This window comes from Rhinatrema bivittatum, chromosome 3, assembly GCF_901001135.1.
Source record: "Rhinatrema bivittatum chromosome 3, aRhiBiv1.1, whole genome shotgun sequence".
NCBI classification, from domain to species: domain Eukaryota; kingdom Metazoa; phylum Chordata; class Amphibia; order Gymnophiona; family Rhinatrematidae; genus Rhinatrema; species Rhinatrema bivittatum.
The window spans coordinates 215,072,541-215,094,265 of record NC_042617.1 but is presented as its reverse complement, the minus strand read 5'-3'; the positions used below and the strand labels follow the sequence as shown (position 1 = coordinate 215,094,265).

The following is a 21,725-nucleotide window of genomic DNA, read 5'->3' as shown; positions in this document are numbered from 1 at the left end:
TAGCCAATGATGTACTGGCTAGAGCAACTGACCCTGGAGGGCCCACTGAAGACACATATGAAAATGAGGCAGAGGAATTCCATGAACTGTTACACAACCCAGGAGAAGGAAGGATCAACCTTGCTGATGTACAGTCCCATTGCACAAAGGATCATTCCTCTCAAATGAAAGGCAAGCTTTCTCTTGAAGCAAGTCCCAATCAAGTTTAGAATCACTCACAAAGTACTAACAATCATACACAAATCCATTCACAAGCTCATTCCACTGGAGCTCAGCATTCCTTTTTGACCACATATACCCTCCAGACCGGTGAGAGCAGCTTAGAGATATTCTCCTCGCCCCACCCATCAAAACCTCTTTAAATAAATAAACACACAGCGGGCCCCACGCAATGGAACTCTCTACCTCCAGAACTCTGGCAGGAACAATGCCCGATCACCTTTAAAAAGAGACTCAAAACTTGGCTATTCGAACAAGCTTTTAAACTATGCCAATAATTTCCTCTTACCTCACCTTTCTAACCTACAAGCTATCTATCAGATTATCCATCGATTATATATCATATTAGCATTCCAACACTGTAGTCGATCAATCCAAATATGTGCATAAATAATGTAACTTTGCTCCATGTACCGTGACTTTAATCTAATCCAGTACGCACCTAGATCTTTAGCCAGGTTAGTCTTAGCTCCACAAAAGATTATTATTTATTCGTTGTATTTTATTTGCTGTATTTTATTCCCCAGTTCCTTTTGATCCAAGTTTATCTCCCTTGTTCAATGTAATCGCATTCTTACATGCTTGTCAATGTTATAATGTAAACCAAAGTGATATGTAACTTTGCTACATGAATTTCGGTATATAAAAATGTTAAATAAATAATAAGTCAATCCAGGTTCCTGTAAACTGGATCTTCTGGGAAGGGATCAAGTTGGACTAAAAAACTGACATATCCAAGTGAGTGAGGAAGCTGAATTATGTGGAGGGATTTCAGAATATCCACTGGGGAGGGGCTTGCCACTAATTAATCGTCCAGGTATGGGAACACAAACTCCCCATTTCTGTAGCTGCACCACAATTACTGGCAGGCACTCTGAACATTTTTGAGATTGCCAAGAAGCCAAAAATAGGAGCACCCTGTAATGACACTACATACCCTCAACCACAAACCAGAGGAATCTTCAATGGACAGAATAAATAGGGATAAAAGTATATGCATTCTTCAGGTCTAGAGCACACAACCAGTCATTCAGCTAAATGCAGGTAGAATTGCCTGGAACAAATTCATTTTGAATCTTTCCCGAACCAGTAACTTTTCAAGTTTTGCAGATCAAGGATAGGTCCCAGATCACCTATTTTTCAGGAATTAAGTACCACCAGAAGTAGAATGTTGAGCCACATTGCCAAAGAGGGATGTTATCTCCAGTTGGAGTTGAGCCAATTGGATGTAGTCAGACTAGGGAGCCCAAAATCTGGTAATTTGGAGGCAGGCTACAAGAAGCACAAGTGGTAGCATATTTCACAATTCTTAGGACTCACTCGTCCTTGTGATACAGCTTCATTCCAGTAAAAAGGCCTGGAACCTCTCCCTACCACTGGAGGCAGGAATTTTTTTTAATATTTATTCTTTATTAGTTTTTGAAATAATTATGACAAAAAAACTGTCAATACAAATGTGATTTCCCATCGTTAAATACTTCTATAAAGAAAATATTTTCCAAGAAAACAAAGGTAATTAATATCTTATCCATTTTAACGATGATAAACCTCTGTTACCATGAAATTTTACAGTATACATCTAAATTTAAAGAGCATTAATAGGAAATAGGTCAAATAACGTATGAAAGTTTCACACATTTATATAGTCCCTCCAATTAATTTTAGATTCTAAGAATTTCTTTAAATCACCGGATCATAATAAATATATCTCTGGTTTTCAAACCGCATTGTACATTTAGCTGGATAACGTACAAGAATTTGTGCACCTACTTGTTCTGCTAAACTTCTCAAGTTTAGAAATTCTTTTATGCCGAGTTGTTTTTGCAATATCAGGATAAATCCAGATTTGATAGTCACAAAATTTAGTTAATCTGTTGCGTAAAAATAGTCTCAAGACTGTATCCCTATCTGTTGGAAAAACAAATCTAACTAAAACAGTTCCTTTCTTATCAACAATGTTAACATCGGTAGAGGAATCTAATAATTCTGAGACATTCAAAGCAGAAGTTTGTTCCTCATTTACTGAAGTGGATACTATGTAGTAAATCTTAGCTATAACAGGTAAAGCTTCAGTAGGAATCTTTAGTATTTCCCTTAAATATCTCTTAGAAATGATCTTGTAAATTCGAGAATTTTAACAAAGGAAAATTAAGTATTTATTTTATTTATTTAGAATTTCTTCTATACAGATAGCCTTTTGCACAGCATATCTGTTTACATACAACTAATAACTTTTGGGCATGGCCCTTACATAGAACAATAACAATTGTATGAAAATAGGAAACAGTAAAAAATCTATATGTTGATAAACGAGGGACTATATAAAACTGGGTATCTTAGGCAGATACAAGTAAAATAACTATATGTTAATACGAGGAATTATATAACACAGGGTAGCATGCTAAATACTGCATTACAATATACAAGAGACTATAATACAAGGTACAGAGAGTCATGGTTATTCCAAAGCAGCGCTAGTGGTCAGTTGCAATGAGATAAAAGAGAAAGTCTGAGCTGACACGCTGGTTGCATACAGTTCATGAGTGGTAAGTTGCGATGAGAAAATAAAAAAAAGTCTGAGTTGATGTGCTGTTACATAAAAGATTATGTTGAGAGGATCCAGGAGAACAAAAAGGGGATAACAACAAACACGGTAGTGTGAGAAAGCTACGCGAGCATATCTGTTTTCATTCTCTAACCTTTCTAGATTTCTAACATGTATCATCTCCCCTTGAATCATATTTGTTTGTACTTTCTGTACTTGAGAGATTTTGTTTTCCAATTCTACCAACTGCAATTTTTGTTTATTCAAACTTCTGTTTTAAGCACTCTATTATTCATGTCCAATGTAACATTAGTCAATTTAGAAATAGCTTTCTCTAAAGTTACAATCGCAGACCAAACAGAGTCCAGGGTTATTTTAGTTGGTTTCTTGAGTTTCTTCATTGGGGAAATAATTGCCAATTCTTCCCCCTCCTTATCCATCATCTCCATTTGTTTCTTAGAATGTTCTTTTTTATCATCTTTCTCAACAAGGTCTGTTCCTTGTGTTGATGTTTGGACAGGGGGAGAAGGGGTTACTGGTGCTCCCGGGCTAAGTGACACTAATGAGGCAGATAATTCCATACTTAGCTCATTTTCTGGAATCATAGCACCTCCCTCGGGAGTTTTTTTTAACATGTGGGACTGAAGAAGCTCTCAATTTTACCCTAAGAAGGGTCTGCTGGGGAGAATGCTATTGCAGCCTCTCTCATTTTTCCCTTCCTTTTTGTGTGTGGCATATTTATGCCAAAAGAAATATTATCCACAAGAAATTTACTCTTTCGGATAGTAGAAAGACTAGGGGACACTCCATGAAGTTAGCATGGGGCACATTTAAAACTAATCGGAGAAAGTTCTTTTTTACTCAACGCACAATTAAACTCTGGAATTTGTTGCCAGAGAATGTGGTTCGTGCAGTTAGTATAGCTGTGTTTAAAAAAGGATTGGATAAGTTCTTGGAGGAGAAGTCCATTACCTGCTATTAAGTTCACTTAGAGAATAGCCACTGCCATTAGCAATGGTTACATGGAATAGACTTAGTTTTTGGGTACTTGCCAGGTTCTTATGGCCTGGATTGGCCACTGTTGGAAACAGGATGCTGGGCTTGATGGACCCTTGGTCTGACCCAGTATGGCATTTTCTTATGTTCTTATGTTCTTAAATTTAAGAGCTACTCAGTTCTTTTTCTACTTTGCGATGTAAACTGTAAGCTGGAGGGGATAGGAGGGTTTTATTTAAAATTAAAATAACTTACTTGAAATATTGGAACAACCTAGCAATCCAAACGTTCTTAGACAAAGCCGCGCGCAGCTTGGGCAAAGCAAGCGCCGACGTAGACTGCGTGCCGTAAAAGATCAGTTTTTAAAGAAACATAGGGCGACGTCACTTCCGGGATGAAATTCCTCCATCGGGGCAAGGTCGTCCCTACCCCTGGTTGCAATGATTTTCAGGTGTTCCAGGTAATTGGATCTTCTCCTCTCCTTCCCCTCCTGGAGGCAGGAATTTGAACACAAGTACATCAAGAATGGACCCTAGGCTTGGGCTGTGGTTATGGTTGAGCCTTAGGCGGTTGCCTTTCCCTGCCTACCCTTAGAGAAGAGCTATTGAGGATAAGACATGGCCTGTTGCCTTTAGAAAGGCCGAGAGGACTTCCTTTGTAAGAGCCATTTGTACAAATAGAATGCCTGGATGTTCCTTGAACACTACCATCTCCTGCATCTTGGCCCCAAAATTCTCCAACATGCACAAGACATCTGCCAGGTGGGACATGGATGTATTCCTGGAGCTCACTCAAAAGCAGGCAAGCATCCTATCTTCACTGAACATTGCTACAGTTTTAACTGCTGAACTAAGACCTTGTAGGTGGATCAGATGAGCTGCTTATTTATCTGCATCTACCAAAGCACTCAAACTCAACGTGCCGATTGTCTTCTGAGTGGACCAGAGATTTAAGCTTTTGTATGCATTCATGCAGGTACTGCACCATGAAAAGTTGGTGGGCAACATCCCTTGCATTGTGCATTGAACCCTGGAAGACTACCAAAGCAGGGCCTTCTGGTCCTTCCCAGGCAGTGTGTTAGAATGCTTTCTAGAGTGTATCACATGCTTCAAAACTGATTCCACCATTATGAAGTGGTGTGGACATTGGACTACTTCAAGTCAACCTTGGGTGTCACAGGTAGGCAAGACATGGGAGTCTAATACCCTCAGCTGCAGATGCCTTAAAAGGCCATAGATTAGGACAAAAACAGATTCCTTCAGAGGCTGGATAAACTGCAGATGCCTAAAAATGTCTGTTTTTGGAATCTTTTCCTTCATGAGGTTAATAGACAATGTGCTTATCTTTTCCAGAAAGATCCTTTGGGGTGGGGGTGGCTGGTCCAGAAAGCATCTCTGTGGACTCTTCCTTATTCAATCACTGCGAGACACATTCATGATTCAGATGACGAGGAAGCTGGCTAAGGAGAGGATCTCTGATGTTTCAAAGGAGAAAGGATTAGTAGGAACTCAACCGAACCACCCCTTCCTCTTCTGAATCTCCAAGGCCAGATACCATCAAGGGAGGGAAAATAGTTTTGACAAGTTTGACAGCTGGCAAAACTGAGGACATGCTAGAGTATGTTGGGGACTCCTGGACACTGCTTTGTGGGATAGATTCTATCTTGAATAGGTTTCTTCTTCCTTTCTCTCTCAGCGTTAGGAAGCAAAGAATGATAAAGGGGATGGAACAGCTCCCATATGAGGAACGACTAAAGAGGTTAGGACTGTTCAGCTTGGAGAAGAGACGGCTGAGGGGGGGGGGGGGATATGATGGAGGTGTTTAAAATCATGACAGGCTTGAATAGGTAAATGTGAATCAGTTGTTTACTCTAGGATAATAGAAAGACTAGGGGGCACTATGAAGTTAGCATGTAGCACATTTCAAACTAATCAGAGAAAAGTTCTTTCACTGAACGCACAATTAAGCTCTGGAATTTGTTGCCAGGGGATGTGGTTAGTGCAGTTTGTGTAGCTGGGTTTAAAAAAGGTTTGGATAAGTTCTTGGAGAAGTCCATTACCTGCTATTAATCAAGTTGACTTGGAAAATAGCCACCGCTATTACTAGCATCAGTAGCATGGGATAGACCGTTTTTGGGTTCTTGCACGGTAATTATAGCCTGGATTGGCCACTGTTGGAAGAAGTATGCTGGGCTTGATGGACCTTTGGTCTGACCCAGTATGGCATGTTCTTATGTTATCTCAAGACAGCTGGGCCATCATTTACAATGGTATCTTCTGCACTGGAATATGTGCAGAAACATCCTTCGACACTCACATCCTTCGAACCCACAGTGACTGGGGGTTCAGATGTGGAGCGGACACCTGGACCTGGGACACACTTAGTATGAAAATGATCAGCATCAGTTGTGTTTATGCACTCTGCTGATTGTAGTCAGGCCAATCGGCACTGGCGAGGATTCTAGGGATGTTCATTATTTGAATTTCAGTTGCAACTGCAGTAGTAGCAGTAGTCTCAAGACCTGCTTTTCCAGAGCACAGCCAGGGCTTTTCCATTATCACTTATGTTGAAGGATAGTCTAAAGGGATAAAGCCAGCAATACTAGAAAAAAAAATAGATTCAGGTATGTCCGTTATCTGCTTTAGTTCCTTTTCTTTTCAAAGTTACTTGCGAAATATCACTGTACACCTTAATCTTATGTCCTTCCTTTTTCAGGCTGCCCCCTGCATGTTTCTTGGCACAGATCTGTGCCTTAAAATCAGGAAGTCATGATAACATCACAATATTCCTGGACAGGTTTGTTCCTTTGTGGACCCAGGGCCCCATGAGCTCAGTCAGTCAATTTTTACTTCTGCACAATACATAAAGAAAGATTTGCAAAACGCAATTATAAATGTCTGAAGCAACTAACACTAGAACTTAAAGATTTCTTTTTTAAATCTAAATGCAAGAACTTCCAAAAAGTTAATTTTTATTGTATACATATAGAGAAGATTATATGTAATATTATACAATAGCAAAAGCATACTCACCTAACCAATACATACATCAATGCAGTCATTTATAAGCTGAATTCATGTGTGTGTGGTAGAAACAAAGAAAAAAAAAAAGAGTAAACAATTTGCTGTATACACAATTTAACATTTATAAGCTTGCTTTCCACTATCCAAGAAAACTTGAAAGCAGATTACAACAGAAACCCCCCCGAAAATAAAACAATCTGAATTACACTGTACATCAGCATAAACATGACAAATAGAAAATAAAAAGCAAAATATAAACTGTAAGACATCACAATCTTAAAATGGAAAACAGAAACCTTAAACACAACTCTTAATAAAAAAAATGAACATCTATGAAATCTTGAAATTCAAAGCAAGGAAAAGACTAAGTTAAATTTGAACACTAAGTAAAAACTTCCACTATACGGGGCTACTGCAAAAAACAATTGCTCCTTTGTTCTTACTTTAGAAACTTAACTGAAGATACTTCAATTTGTACTTCTTGGCATGAAAAAGGCTTTGACAGAACATGACAATTTTAGTAACCAATAGAAAAGACATAAGTGCCATGCTGGATCAGACCAAGGTCCATTGAACTGTCCACGATAGCGATCAGTCTGGGTCACAAGTACCTGGCAGATCCCCAGTAACTCATCTATTTGTTTCACTTCTCTCCCAGAGATTAGCACTAGCTTTATCAAGTCTTCTTGGTTAGTAAGTGTTTGTGGACTTTTCCTTCAGGATCTTGTCCAATCCTACTGAGCACGTGCAGCTGTAGTCATTACCCTGCTCCCTAGGAAGAGCCCCTCAGTCCATGATACAGCTAATACATGGAGAAACCAACTCCCAGGGAAGGCAGGTGGGTTTCGTGAGAACTAACATCCTGTTGTCCTCTAACACCAGTTACATGTAAGCAACTCTGATTTTCCCCCTTGAGGACAGGCAGGATGTTAGTCCTCACACATGAGTGAATCCCTAGTTATAGGCTGTCCAAGCAGGAAACCACACAGTGCAGAAGCACTACTTGTCTCCCTTTTGCTTCTAAGGCAGCTGACACACAAGGGGTCCAGACTGGAGAAAAGTTGGGTTCTACAAAGAAAAACCATAGAAATGACTGACAAAACCCTCATGCATAAGGCAGAGGAGTGAATCAAGTGCGAGCAGAGGCATACTCTGCATCAAGGAAAACATTGCAAGCAGGGTTTCGGATCGGTAACCCTGACATTGAAGTAGGCCTAGAACCTCCTGAGTACAGGAAAAAGCCTAGAGATGTAAACAAAAGAAGGACTCCTGGACAAAGACTGCAGTTTCCTTCAGTGTTAGAAGACAGCCGAAAACCCAACTGAGACCAGAGAACTACCCAGAAAAACTGCGGTCCACAGACATCCGAAGAATAAAGTGTCTCTGGAGAAGTGTGCCCATGTGACTGAGGCACAATGGGTAGAAAAGCCCAAGCAACGCTGAATAAACAGCAACAACGGCAGGGCCTGAGACAGACCCTACATGCTGAAGCACCAGATCTAGCTGACCATGCAGGACAGCGTCAAACGTTTCAGGAGATGACTGCAACCCCTGAATAGGTCACTAACTAGCCCAGCTCCCGAACAGGGAGAGAAGTTAGGCCTGAAGCTCATCCACACTGCACCTTGTCAAGGGCAGAGTTATCCATTCTGTCTACAGGATCGATCAGGTGAGCAGGAACAAACTTTGGGCAACCTAGCCAAGTGAGAAAAGCTAAAGGCAGTACTGGCCAGAGCCTGGTGAGACTATGTCTTACCCTGCAGGTATACACTAAGATATACCACAAATGCCTTAGCTTTTCCTCCCCTCCCCGACATTCCAACTGGAAGTTGGAGGAAGCAAGAACACAAGGAAGCAGACTGTTGGACTGCCAGGGTAAGCACAAGCTACTAGGTGGTATATCGCAACCCCAAACAAATAGCTCACTGCTGATTCTGAAATAGAACCCTCAGCCTGCTTGGAACAACTGAAACAAAGCAAATTCCCCAGGGAAGAAATCCAGAAACACGCCACTAAGACAGGAAGCCAGGCTGCCGCAAGTGCACCCCCTGTTGAACAGGATTTCTTCACCAGCCTGGAAACCCTAAAGGTGCCAGGGCGATCTCGGAACAGATTGCCAAGCACCTGCTTTAGGCATTAATATCCCAGCCATGACTGCACATACTTCCCCAAAGGAAGCATGCTGTCCAGTAATGGAACAATTGCTGCATGAACCAGGAATCCCCTACTCGCAGACAGGGTTCTCTCTAAAATGGGGAAGTACAGTTTGCAAGCCACTGCACCAAGAGCAGCATCTCTGATGTAGGGTCCCTCGGCCAACTCCCTCAGCCATGGATATGGCGACAGGTTGAAGAGCAAACAGCAATTAGAGAGATTACAATCCTCTTCACTAAGGTAGGGTCCCGCAGGCCAATTGAGCGCAGCAGGTATCAAGATGACTCCTAGATGGGAGAAACCCTTAAGATTCACCTGGGGAGCTACCCTGGAAAGGCCCCCTCAAAAATAGACCTGCTGTGCCTTAGAATGACCTAAGGAGAGTGCTACTGCTCGACCAGCTCTCAAGGAACAGAAAGCAACTGCCAGTCAGAAGAGGTGACCACCCCTTCCCTGGGAACGGAGAACGAGGGACAACCCTTGTTGGGGTGGACAATCGGGAGTCCAGAGGGGAACCAATAAGGGTTGCGCTAGAACCTAGTTGAATCTCCCCTTCTTGAAGGGAGAGGAGTAATGGGAATCAGGGCCTTCTAATCACAAAAAACAGAAAACAAAAAAACAAAAAAAAAACTTCAGCTCTCCAGTTGAGAGTTGAGTTACAATCGCTGAGGTTCAGAAGTGATCAATTCACTTGACCCACCCTCAGATTGGGTGGGTCAAGTAATCTGAGGAGCCCCAGCAAAAATGATCCAATGTCCACCACTGCTGTTCCCCGGCTCTGGTCTCCTAGGAGATGCACCAATTCAAAGAATTGAGGCACTGGTTCAGAGATGATCATGTCATGGATGGAACCTCAGGGGCTTCCCCACAAAAGGGGTTTGGGACACTGGGGGGTGGGGTGTCTAAAGACATTCCTCTTCTGAGGACTGAAAGAACTCAGACACTATCCTCTAGGTGTCTACTCCTCTTAGGGTTCGATCAGAATGCAGTCTTAGGTCAGTCCTGTAGCTGTGGCACACAACCTGCTGTGCTCGTCATGAGGAAAACACACACAGATACACCCATACAAGCAGAGGGCAACTGGAAAAAAAAAAAAAGAGCCCTCTGCTGTAAAAACACGCTGATTAGTACTCATACAGTGGTAGCCACTTGCTAGACTAGGTGGATACGTGCTGCCAAAAGGCAAACAGTGTGTGATGACGCCTTCCCCACCAGTGCTCCTCAGTACTTTGCTGTGCAGAACTGACGAGGAGGCAGAGACCATGATGTGACCATGATGTAGCAGAACCCTGGTTTGGCCGAGAACTGCAGACAGGGAGAATGCCGCCTGCCATCGCCCAAGGCACTCAGTAGATGCCTTGCCTTACTCTTCCGCTCAAGCTGCACTTCACTGTCACAGTATCTCACAGTGGAGATAATGGGAACAGGGTGACTGTATCCCCAGTACCACTGGTGCACTGGGCATGGTATGGTGATGGGTAGTGTTCTATGGCATCATCCACCCAGTACTTGAGAATGCTCCAAGAGGCTAGACACAGCCCTTGAAACTGTCAGGAGTGGCTCACCTTAGTTTCCCTCATGAAACAATAGCAGCAAAGTCCATGGTGACCGACTGTGCTCATGGAGCCCTGCAGTTATGTCCTTCAGCATCCAACCAAATCCATGGTGTCCAGTGGTGACTGTGCCCGTAGGGCCCATAATGCTATCGCACGTACCAACGAAGTGTGACATCAAGGGCACCAAACAATGCAGCATCCAGGGCTCAGACTGTACTTGACTGAATCAGAATCAGTTTGTATATAGTGCCATCCACGGTGCCACAGGCACCCGTGGACCTCTAACACCTGGCGGCACTGAGAGCACCCGGTGCCCGAAGGCATCAATGAAACAGCGGTACCAAGGATGCCAGTGGGACCTGCAGGCAGAGGCTCTGCAGCCCCAACATGGCTCATTGATGCCCCAAGGAACTGATGACTGCCAGAGCCATAGACAATCCCCCTCGGCTCACCTATTTGACACAGGGCATTGATGTGATGAACACTATGGCATCTCTCGCCAATTGCTATGGTTGACAGCCTCGCTAGTACACAAATCCAGGTGGGGCCTCCAATGCCCACAGATACCAATAGCACAGGGCTCTGAGATCATCGGCATCCATGGTGCCCAATAGCTGTAAACCCATGATGGGACAGCATGGTGCTCCTCAGAGCCTCAGACCACCACAAAGGAGCCCCTAGGGCATTGGAACGTTGCACCTGGATGCCTTGGTGTACCAGGGTACCTTGAGTATATGGCGACCCCAGTGCTCAAGCTGTCCTAGGCTGAAATTCCTGTTGCCCAAGGGCTTCAGTAGCACTAGAGGGCTCTGAAGAGCCCAGGTGGACGATACCCTCAAGAATAACTAGGGCACTCAATGGTGATCTAGCACCTCTGTAGTGCTTGATATGGTCAAGAGCGGCAACAAAAGGCATCAGTGACAGACATACCTGATGGCCTCCATGGTGAGCTCACACCCCAATGGCATTGAATGCACTATTGGTATTGGGGCAGCAACTCATCGTGATGGATATCAAGGCCACGCACCCCGACAGCATAGAGGGTGGCCAAGCATGAACCTTGATGGTATCAAGGGCACCATGGCCTCAATGGCATGATGAGGCATTGATGGCAGACCTGGTCCCTGACACTAGCGGATGGTGCTGCTACTCCACCATATTGATACCTTTGGCACAGAAAGCCTTACAGTGTCGAGGGCACACATACACCTCGATGACATTGAGGGTGTCCTGGCAGAGACTGTGTCAAGGGTGACCATGGTGCTCAATAGAAATCTTGGTCCCCAACGCAATCTTGACATTGATGCGTCCGATCAATGGCGTGCTGGTCACAGATGTGCACAGGCAACAGTTACTGGGCATAGCACCAAAGGTGCGGCAGCAAGCTACTTGCCCAGGATCCTGCTCATGTTCTCTGCCAGAGACTGAACTGCCACCACTGGCAAGAAGGAGGGGGGGGAGGCTATGTCATCCAGGGCTCCTGCCCGTGGAGGCTAGTTCTTTTGAATGTGAGGAGGATGAGCTCCCCCTTCACAGGAATGGTATGGTTCTCGATCTCCTCGCTGTCTGACCTCCAATGCCGATCACTCTGTGAAATGACAGAACTCCTACCCATTTAGAACTCAGGCGAGTCCCCAGACTCAGCAGCTTACTCAGATCACCCACTGACAATGCTCAGTCAGTCCTGCCAGCACATGACAAAAAGGTACAAAAACAGACAGAGCAAGGAAAGGACAGATACTAAACTTTTTTGTTTTTAAAAAGGGAAGAAACAGACTCTGCCAGATGGCACAGTGACTAAGGCCTGCTATGCAGCTAGGAGAGAGGAGAGAGGAAAAGGGGGAAAAGAAAAAAATCTACTGTAAGGTAAAGGAAAGAAAACAGCTGCAGCTCAAGAAAAATCACTTACAAAGGCCGAGGTAGAGAGTAAAGCTGAACATGAGCACAAGGCTCCCATGACCATATGGCTCCGCAAAAAAAAAAAAAAAAAAAAAAAAAAAAAAAGAGGGACTCTGCTAGGTGCAGGGTCACGACTACAGCTGCACATGCTCAGTAGGGCATGTTTGAAAGTTCTGTGCCAGGCTCATCTAATGTCACCCATGTGTGACTACCACCATCCTGCTTGTCCTTGGAGAAAAAGTTATCTGGCTATAATTTAACCCGACAAAAAAAAAAAAAAAAGGGGGCATTTCAGGAGTGTTCCAGGGAGGGGTTGAGTTATCCAGCTAGGATAACTGGATAATTTTAGATCTGCTTCCGAGCAGGTCTAAAGTCATCCACCCCTGTGTGGCCAGACAATGTGCTACTTAACCGGATATCTTTAACACACATCTGGCTAAGCAGCACTGTCAAAGAACAAAAACCAAACAAATAAAGGGGCCAGCAAACCAATTCACTCCCTCCCCCTAAAATATCTCTTATCCTGTCAGGACATGCTCTCCTCAAACCCTTTAAATAGAGGAGAGACTCCCTTGTCCTAGTGTTTAATAAAATTCAAATATCAGCCTACTCTTCTCCCCTCCCTCCCACAAGGATTATAATTGGTGTGGCACCTCCCCACTTCCCCCAACCCCGATAATTTTGCCATGAGTAAAGGACCCTCTGCCCTGCTCCCAGTGCCACTCTAAAAGGCAGCACCGGAAGCATAAACTTACGCTTCCAATGCTGCCTTTAGCCATGAGAGAAGGGGACTGGCCTGCTGGCCCCTTTGTTTGGTTTACTTAACCAGATCTCTTTAAAAGATATCTAAGTGGCATATTATCCAGCCACACAAGGCCAGATAAAAAAAAAAAAAAAAAAAGACAAAACCTACTCTGCTATTTTCAAATACAGGATTTTTTTTTTTAATCCTGCTTGAATATATGGGACAAGTTATCCAGCTAACTTTAGTGGACAAGTTATCTAAACGGCCTATTGAATATTGGCCTCTAGATGACAATTAGTGACTGAGCAGCAACAGGAATAAGTCAAGTAATTAAACAGGGTTAGTTAAATGCTATTCTAAATCACCAATTTTGAAATTTTTCCTCTTAGTGGAGGTCTATATCTCATCTTATTAGTCAGCTAGAGGCCAATATTCAATTTTATATACATACCGTATTTTTCGCTCCATAAGATGCACCTGACCATAAGACGCACCTAGGATTCAGAGGGGGAAAATTAAAAAAAAAAAAAAATTGTGCTAAACCGGCTCTGCGTCTGGGCGTCTTATGGAGCAAATTAGGGGAGTGCATAGTTTTTTTTTCTCCCCATTTTGTTTTCGGGTCTGGGGAGGGCCATTTCGGTCCACTCCCCAGATCAGAAAATTTTTCTTTCTGTGGGAACCCCCAAACCCCCCCCCCCAACCCTTTAAATTAACAACCTCCACCCCCCTGACCCCCCCCACGCCCTGCCGAATTAATTTCCTGCAACCCCCCACCCTCCTGACCCCCCCAAGACCTGCCAAACGTCCCTGGTGGTCCAGCGGGGGTCCAGGAGCGGTCCGGGAACGATCTCCTGGGCGTGAGCCGTCGGCTGCCAGTAAACAAAATGGCGCCAACGGCCCTATGCCCTCACTATGTCACTGAGACCGACCAATAGCAGCGGTCGGTCTCAGTGACATAGTGAGGGCATAGGGCCGTCGGCGCCATTTTGTTTACTGGCAGCCGACGGCCCACGCCCAGGAGATCATTCCCGGACCCCCGCTGGACCACCAGGGACGTTTGGCAGGTCTTGGGGGGGGTCAGGAGGGTGGGGGGTTGCAGGAAATTAATTTGTCAGGTCTTGGGGGGGGGGTTGTAGGAAATTAAGTCGGCAGGTCTTGGGGGAGTCGGGGGGGGGGGGGGGGGGGGTGTTTGTTAGATTTTTGTTTGGTTTTTTTTTTATATTCGCTCCATAAGACGCACATACATTTTCCCCCCACCTTTGGGGGAAAAAAAGTGCGTCTTATGGAGCGAAAAATACGGTATATAAAAAATGAGTGGGAGGGAATCAAATCAGTGTCTGATTCCTGGGAAACTACTCACCTTCTCAGATCAAGTGAGTGAGCTTTTCAAACTCAGTTCTAACACTGGGAAACAAACGCTAAATTTTACTAGCTCATAGATTGAATCAAAATTACCTCCCCAATACACACAAATCTAAACATGGCAACCAAATACTACCTTTAAAACTAGTGCACAATAAGTAGTTAGAAATAGTTTAGTTCTCCAAGAATTCTCTTAAGAATTGTGCTCTTTCCCAGTAAATCCAATCTACCACCAATAGATTAAGGTTCACTATCAAGACTCCCTCTGGACTGAGATGTACTCAGCTGTTGCTTTCCTGTATATCACTGCTTCAAAGACATTTAGTAAGTGGAACTCTAATAAGACAAATTCCATCTTTAGCCTTATAGGAAACCAATGAAAGGTTCAACCAAAAAAAAAAAAAAAAAGTTGCTTGTTCCCAGTGCCTGCTACAATTGATTACTTTTTTGGCTGCCTTGCAATAGTCCAAATTGATAATAGTGACCTCTAACACCAGCCTCAGATTTTGTGGCTGTGAAAGATAAGTTGCTTGATCATTGTTAAACAATTTTAATTGAATTAAATAAGGTGCTTAAATACCAAAATTAGCCACTCTCTATTCAGTTTCAAATACAAATATATTTTCATAACTGGTTTTCAGCTAAGTCACCAATTACTTTAAAATTTGAAACAAAAAATACCTATTGTCTTCAGGAAGTAAATTTAGAAAACCATTCCATACACAAAATTACTATTCTTCCCTCTTAAGGCCTAGAAATAAGTTTATCTCCATTTTCATAAACAAGATCATTGACCTACAACACTCAAGTATAATCAGGTGTCTTATTCAATATTTAATAGGACATTTTTCTAAGAACTTAACATACAGCTTGCCATACTGGGTCAGACCAAGGGTCCATCAAGCCCAGTAACCTGTTTCCAACAGTGGTCAAGCCAGGTCACAAATACCTGGCAGGATCCCAAGAGGTAGAGAGATTCCAATTGTTTAATCCCAAGAATAAGCAGTAGATTTCTGCAATTCTACCTTAATGGTTAATTGACTTCTCCAGGAACTTGTCCAAACCTTTTCTAAATGCAGCTATACTAACATCTTTCATCACATTCTCTGGCAATGAATTTCAGAGCTAAATTATACATAGAGTAAAAAAAAATATTTTCTCTTAGTTTTAAAATGTATTATCCAGTAACTTCATTGTGTATCCTCTGGTCTTAGTGGAATGGAATGAGTAAACGTTAATCAGTTTACTTTCAAAAAGTAAAGGTTTATAATCCTCTACATCTCCCCTCAGCCTCCTCTTCTCTAAGCTGAAGAGCCATAACCTCTTTAGCCTCTTTTCATAGGGGAATTTTTCCATCCCCTTTATCATCTTGATCACCATGATCTCTACACCTTTTCTAATTCAGCTGTATCTTTTTTGCAATGTGGTGACCAGAACAGAACACAACACAATACTCAAGATTATGTTGCACCATGGAGTGATAAACAGGCATTATGATATTCTCTTTTATTCTCCATTCCTTTCCTAATAATCCCTAACATTATATTTGCTTTCTTGGCTGCTGCTGCACACTGAGTAGAAGATTTCAATTTTCAACAATGACACCTAGATCCCTTTCCTGAGTGGACACTCCTAATGTGGAACCTTGCATTTTGTAGCTATAATTTGGGTTAACTCTTCCTTAAGTGCATCACTTTGCACCTGTCTACATTAGCATTTCTTTTGCCATTTTCATGCCCAGTCTCCTAGTTTTGCAGTGCCCTCTTGCAATCTCACACAATTCTCTTGTGATTTAACAACTCTGGCACAAAATTATTCATAGACAAATTTGATCACCTCACTTGTTCCCATTTCCAGGTCATTATAAATATATTAAAAAGCAGCGGTCCCAGAACAGATCCCTCAGGCATTCCACTATTCACCTTTTTCCATTAGGAAAATTTACCATTTAGCCCTAATTTTTGTTTTCTCTTTTAACCAGTTGTCAGTCCACAATAGGACACTGCCACCTCTCTCACAACTTTCTAATTTCCTAAGTCTCTCATGAAGGACTTTGTCAAATGCTTTCTGGAAATCCAGATACAGTATATCAACTGGCTCACCTTTATCCTGGTTTGTTTACGCCCTCCAAAAAAGTGTAGCAAATTTCTGAGGCAAGACTTTCCTTGGCTAAATCCATATTGGCTAGGTCCCATTAAACTATGATTATCTACATGTTCAACAAATTTTGTTTTTATAATAGTTTCTACCATTTTGCATGGCACAGACGTCAGACTCACTGGTCTAATTTCCTAAATCACCCCTTAACCCCTTTTTTTTTTTTTTAAAACTTGCGTTACATTGGCAACCCTTCAGTCTTCAGGTACCATAGATGCTATTGAAGGTTTACAAATTGCTAATAGTAGGTCCGCAATTTGATTTCTCAATTCTTTCAGTACTCTGGGATCTATACCACCATCGGGTCCAGGTGATTTGCTACTCTTTAGTCAATTTGCTCTAATACATGTTCCAGGTTCACAGAGATTTGTTTCAGTTCCTCTGAAACATCACTTCTGGTATGGGTACATCTCTCATCTTCCTCAATGAATACTAAAGCAAAGAATTCATTTAGGCTCTTTGCTATGGCTTAGTCATTCCTAAGTGCCCCTCTTACCCCTGGATCATCTAAATGGTCCGACTCCCTCACAGGCTTTTTACTTTGAATGTACCTGTTAGTCTTTATTATGAGTTTTTGCTTCCACAGCAGGTTTCTTTTCAAATTCTCTTTGCCTTCCTTAACAATGCTTTGCATCTGACTTGCCAGTGCTTATGTGGTTTCCTATTTTCTTCATTTGGATACCTCTTCCATTTCTTGAAAGATGTTTTTAGATATTTTAGCCTTTCACCTCACCTTTCAACCATGCCGGAAGTTCTTTAGCCTTCTTTCCACCCTTTTTCTAAATGCGTGGAATACATCTGTTCTGGGCTTCCAAGAGGGTATTTTTTAAACATCCATGCCTGAGCTAAACTCTTAACCTTTGATGTTGCTCCTTTCAGATTTTTTCTAACCATTTTCCTCATTTTATCATAGTCACCTTTTTCAAAGTTAAATGCTGTTGTAGTAGATTTCTTTTTTGAGCTCCCTCCGGTTATTAAATCAAATTTGATAATGTTGTGATCACTATTGTCAAGTGGCTCCAACACTTGCCTCTCAAACCAAATCCTGTGTTCCATTAAGGATTAGATCTAAAATAGTTTCCCCTCTGGTTGTTTCTTGTCCCAGCTGCTCCATGAAGCAATATTACATCTAGGAATTTTACCCTAGTATTGACTGAATGAATGTTACATCAGGACATTCTAGAGAAGTAATTAAAAAAATCACCCATTACTGTGCTGTTGATTTTGTTAGCTTCTCTAATTTCTTTTAGCATGTCATGGTTAGTTCATTCTGGCCAGATGGATGGTAATACACACCCCATTACTATTTTATTCCCTTTTTCACCAGGAATTTCTATCCATAAAGATTCAACATTGCATTTTTTTCCTGCAGAACTTTTATCCTGTTTGACAATGCTTTCTAACATAGCGCCACCCCTTCACCAATCTGATCCATCCTATCTTTTTTATATAATTTGCTCCCTAGTATCACAATGCCCTATTGATTATCCTCATCCTACTGAGTCTCTGAGATGCCAGTAATATCAACCTCTTCATCCAGTGCTATACACTAATGCTCCCATCTTATTTCTTTTAGGCTTCTAGCATTTGTATATAGACATTTCAAAGTATCAGGGTCATTCAAAGTGCATTACGGTATTAACAAGCGATAACTCTACTGCACAGCACGAATGCAAATTTTGGGAAGAGCAGGATTAGGGTGGAGTTTGGGCTGGATTTATAAAAGTGAGGGGCAATCTCACATGTTTATCTATCGAGTTTTAAATACCGTCCGGTTTCGCCATCACAATGGTTTACAAAGTTTCGATGTTTAACAGTGTCCAAAAATTCATATGCTTGTTGACATGGTGATCTTAGTCGTTCTAAACATAGTTTGGTTATTAAATTTTATGGGTTAGCTTACGTGCTTTTGATTGGTTCTGAATGTTTATATGGGCAGGTAGGGAGGGAAGTTGTAGCATAGAGTCATAGGGTGTTTTGGTAGGCTATGGTGAACATCCAAGTTTTTAGTTCTTTTTTGAAGGTTTAAGTTTTGTTGTGTTCTCAGTTCGGTTGGGAGGGAGGGAGTTCCATAGTTCGGGGCTTCCTAGGGATATGGTTCTCTTCCGAGTTGAGGTAAGTTGGTGACGAGCAGGTGGAATTTTTAATAGACCTTTGTTAGATGAACGGAGATTTTGGTTTGGTGAGTGGAGTTTTATGGATGCACTTAGCCAATTTGTTTGTTTTTCATAAGTTATTTTGTGTATTATGGATAGTATTTTGTAGTCTATCCTGTATTTTATTGGGAGCCAGTGTAGTGAGATGAGAGTTGGAGTAATGTGATCGTATTTTTTCGTTCCTGCGAATATTCTGGCGGCTGTGTTTTGAAGGATTTGGAGAGGTCGGCTGGTGGTGAGAGGTAAGTTGAATAGCAGGGAGTTGCAGTAATCCAGGGTGGAGAAGATGAGTAGTTGGAGGACTGTTCTGAAGTCGTTGGGGGAAAGGAAAGGTTTTAGGTGTCGAAGGGTTAGGAGTTGGTGATATCAGTCTTTGATTTTTGCGGAGATGTGGTTCTTGAATGATAGTTCCTTGTTAATTATGACGCCTAGGTTGCGGGCATGGGTGACAGGGGAGATTGCAGTCTCATGATTCATTATATTGAGTGGTGGTAGGTGCGGAGGGTTGTTCTACCTATCCAGCATGATTATTTCTGTCTTATCAATGTTGAGGATAAGTCTCACGTTGGTTAGTAGTTGCTTTATTTTGGTGAGGTAGTTTTTTTTTTTGTAGGTATCTTCCAGAGATTTGTGTATTGGGATAAGTAATTAGATGTCATCAGCATATATGAAGTGAGTCAGTTTAAGGTTTGAGAGGAAGTGGCATATCGGGAGAAGATAAACGTTGAAGAGTGTCGCAGATAGTGCAGAGCCTTGGGGAACTCCAGTTTCAAAGTTTATTTTCTTTGAAAGGGTGTCGTTGATTGACACCTGGTAGGTCCTTTGTGATAGGTAGGATGAGAACCATTGTAGGGTTTTTTCATTTACGCCGATTTCGGAGAGACGGTTGATTAGAATTGAATGGTTTACAGTGTCTAAGGCTGCTGATAGGTCTAGTAGGACTAGAAGATAGCTGTGGCCGTTGTCAAATCCTTTGAGCACTGTCATTTAATGATAGGAGTAGAGATTCAGTGTTTAGTTGTTTCCTGAAGCCAAATTGTGTGGGAAGGAGTAAGTTCTTTTCCAGGAACAACTTACTACTACTGCCAGAAATAGTTACATTTTTTTTCTAGGTGTTAAGCTGTGCGATATGCCCAAAACTGCCATAATGCAATTCACGAAAGATTTTGGGAATTGCATTTCGGCCATTTCTGGGCTTGGGGGGGGGGGGGGGGGGGGAAGAGAGCGAGCACCTCTGGGGAGGCTCTCACAGAGTATTAACTATTTATATGCCTATACGAGGGGCATCAAATAGATTGAGGTGAGGTGTTGGTTTAGGAGCCAGTTTTCAATGCAGAGCGAGACGTATGAACAGCACAGTACTCCTCTGTGAAGATTTGACTTCATTTGATATCAAGCTAGGCCGAGAACAGTACAAAATTTCATCTTTGAGACTTTCCTCACTCCAAATGACGTCAAATCTTCACAGAGGTGTACTGTGCTGTTCATAAGTCTCATTCTGCATGCAAAACTGGCCCCTAAAGCCACCTTGAGCTATTTGATGCCCCTTCTAGAGATATAAAATACTTGCCTACTATGAAGGCCTTATAGATAGTCTCTCTCTCGGAGATGCAAAAAGTTTACCACACCATGCAATATAATCGATGCGAAGCGGTATGTTCTCACGTGGTGTGGTAATTCTAAAATTTCAATAAACACGGTCCTTTTTCTTAGCGCAGGCGTTATCACATTTTGATGAATCTAGGGGATTGTTTCTTGTTAGTATTAACAACCTGCTCATCAGTTGATGGGGTAATTTGGAATCTTTCTGCATTTTACTTAAATGCCAAAGGGGACCAGGGGCCTTTATTGTAATCTCTCTGCTGGGATACTCAATTTTCGCTGCTCTCTTAGTATCCTTCAAAGATACATCATTCCAAACCACATGCTTCTGAGCGATTATCGGCTTTCCCCTATCTAGTTTAAAAGTTGTACTACAGCCTGGTTCCACTCTGGTTAAGGTGGAGCCCATCCTTTCGGAAGCCCCTCTTCCCAAAATGAAGCCCAGTTCCTAACATATCTAAAACCCTCCTCTTTGCACCATTGTCTCATCCATGCATTGAAACTTTGGAGCTTTGCTTGCCTCAGAGGTCCTGCACTTCAACGGGGAGCATTTCTGATACTGCATTAATGAGAATTATTTTTATTTTTGAGGCTTGAGCAATAGTATGAAATTATAATGAAATAACTTGACCAATTTTGGTAATCCTTGATTTTGATAAAATGTTCACCCAGATTGATTTAGAGTTTCAAGCTACAAAGCAGTGTATTAAGTTGAATTAAATTCCTGTGCTTGTTATTTACCCTATTATGCATGTTTGCAAAGTGATATTGTGTTGCTGTAAAGATTTCAATTGGGCCTACTCCTGGGGGAATTCTGCGCTACTGCAGAACTGAGCATGCCTAGGCGTGCTCCATCATAGCGAAGAGTGTACAGGTCCCAGCGGCCATGAGTGGAGTCCATCCTGCTTGCAGCAAAGATGGAGCAGGCCCCAGTGAGAACGAGTCTGTGTTTAGAGGTCGTATGTGTTAGACTGAAAGGCTGTGTGTGCCAGGGAGAGATAGAATATATGTGAGGAGATTGTGAAGGAGCGTGTAATATGCATATGAGAGACAGAGCACCTGTGTGAGGGGCAGTAGAGAGGGGTCAAAGTCTGGAAGTGGAAGGTGAAAAAGTTGGGGAAGCCTGAGAAAGCAAAATGAAAGGAGACTGGCCAGGGGAGTAGGGAGAGAGAGAGTAGAAGGGACACTCTTACAATGTATTTCTAGGGAAATTCTGCTCAAAATATAAAAAAAAAAACCAAAAAAACCCCAAAAACTGCATCTTTAAGAAATAACTTTTTTCTGTATTACATTTTAAATTAAAGACTGGTC

General features: G+C 42.3%; 1 protein-coding gene across 3 annotated transcripts in view; it reads right to left on the bottom strand.

The window, feature by feature from the left end:
* TAF5L (TATA-box binding protein associated factor 5 like) overlaps positions 1-21,725 on the bottom strand; it is a 196,620-nt gene that overhangs the window by 71,897 nt on the left and 102,998 nt on the right. Inside the window, exon 2 of one of the 3 annotated variants that reach the window (XM_029594172.1) lies at positions 6,793-6,828. The exons of the other annotated variants lie outside the window; for them this stretch is intronic. Coding sequence (XP_029450032.1) covers positions 6,793-6,805 — 13 coding nt within the window. The 5' untranslated portion in view covers positions 6,806-6,828. The remainder of the gene's footprint in view (positions 1-6,792; positions 6,829-21,725) is intronic. 3 annotated transcript variants of the gene reach the window in all.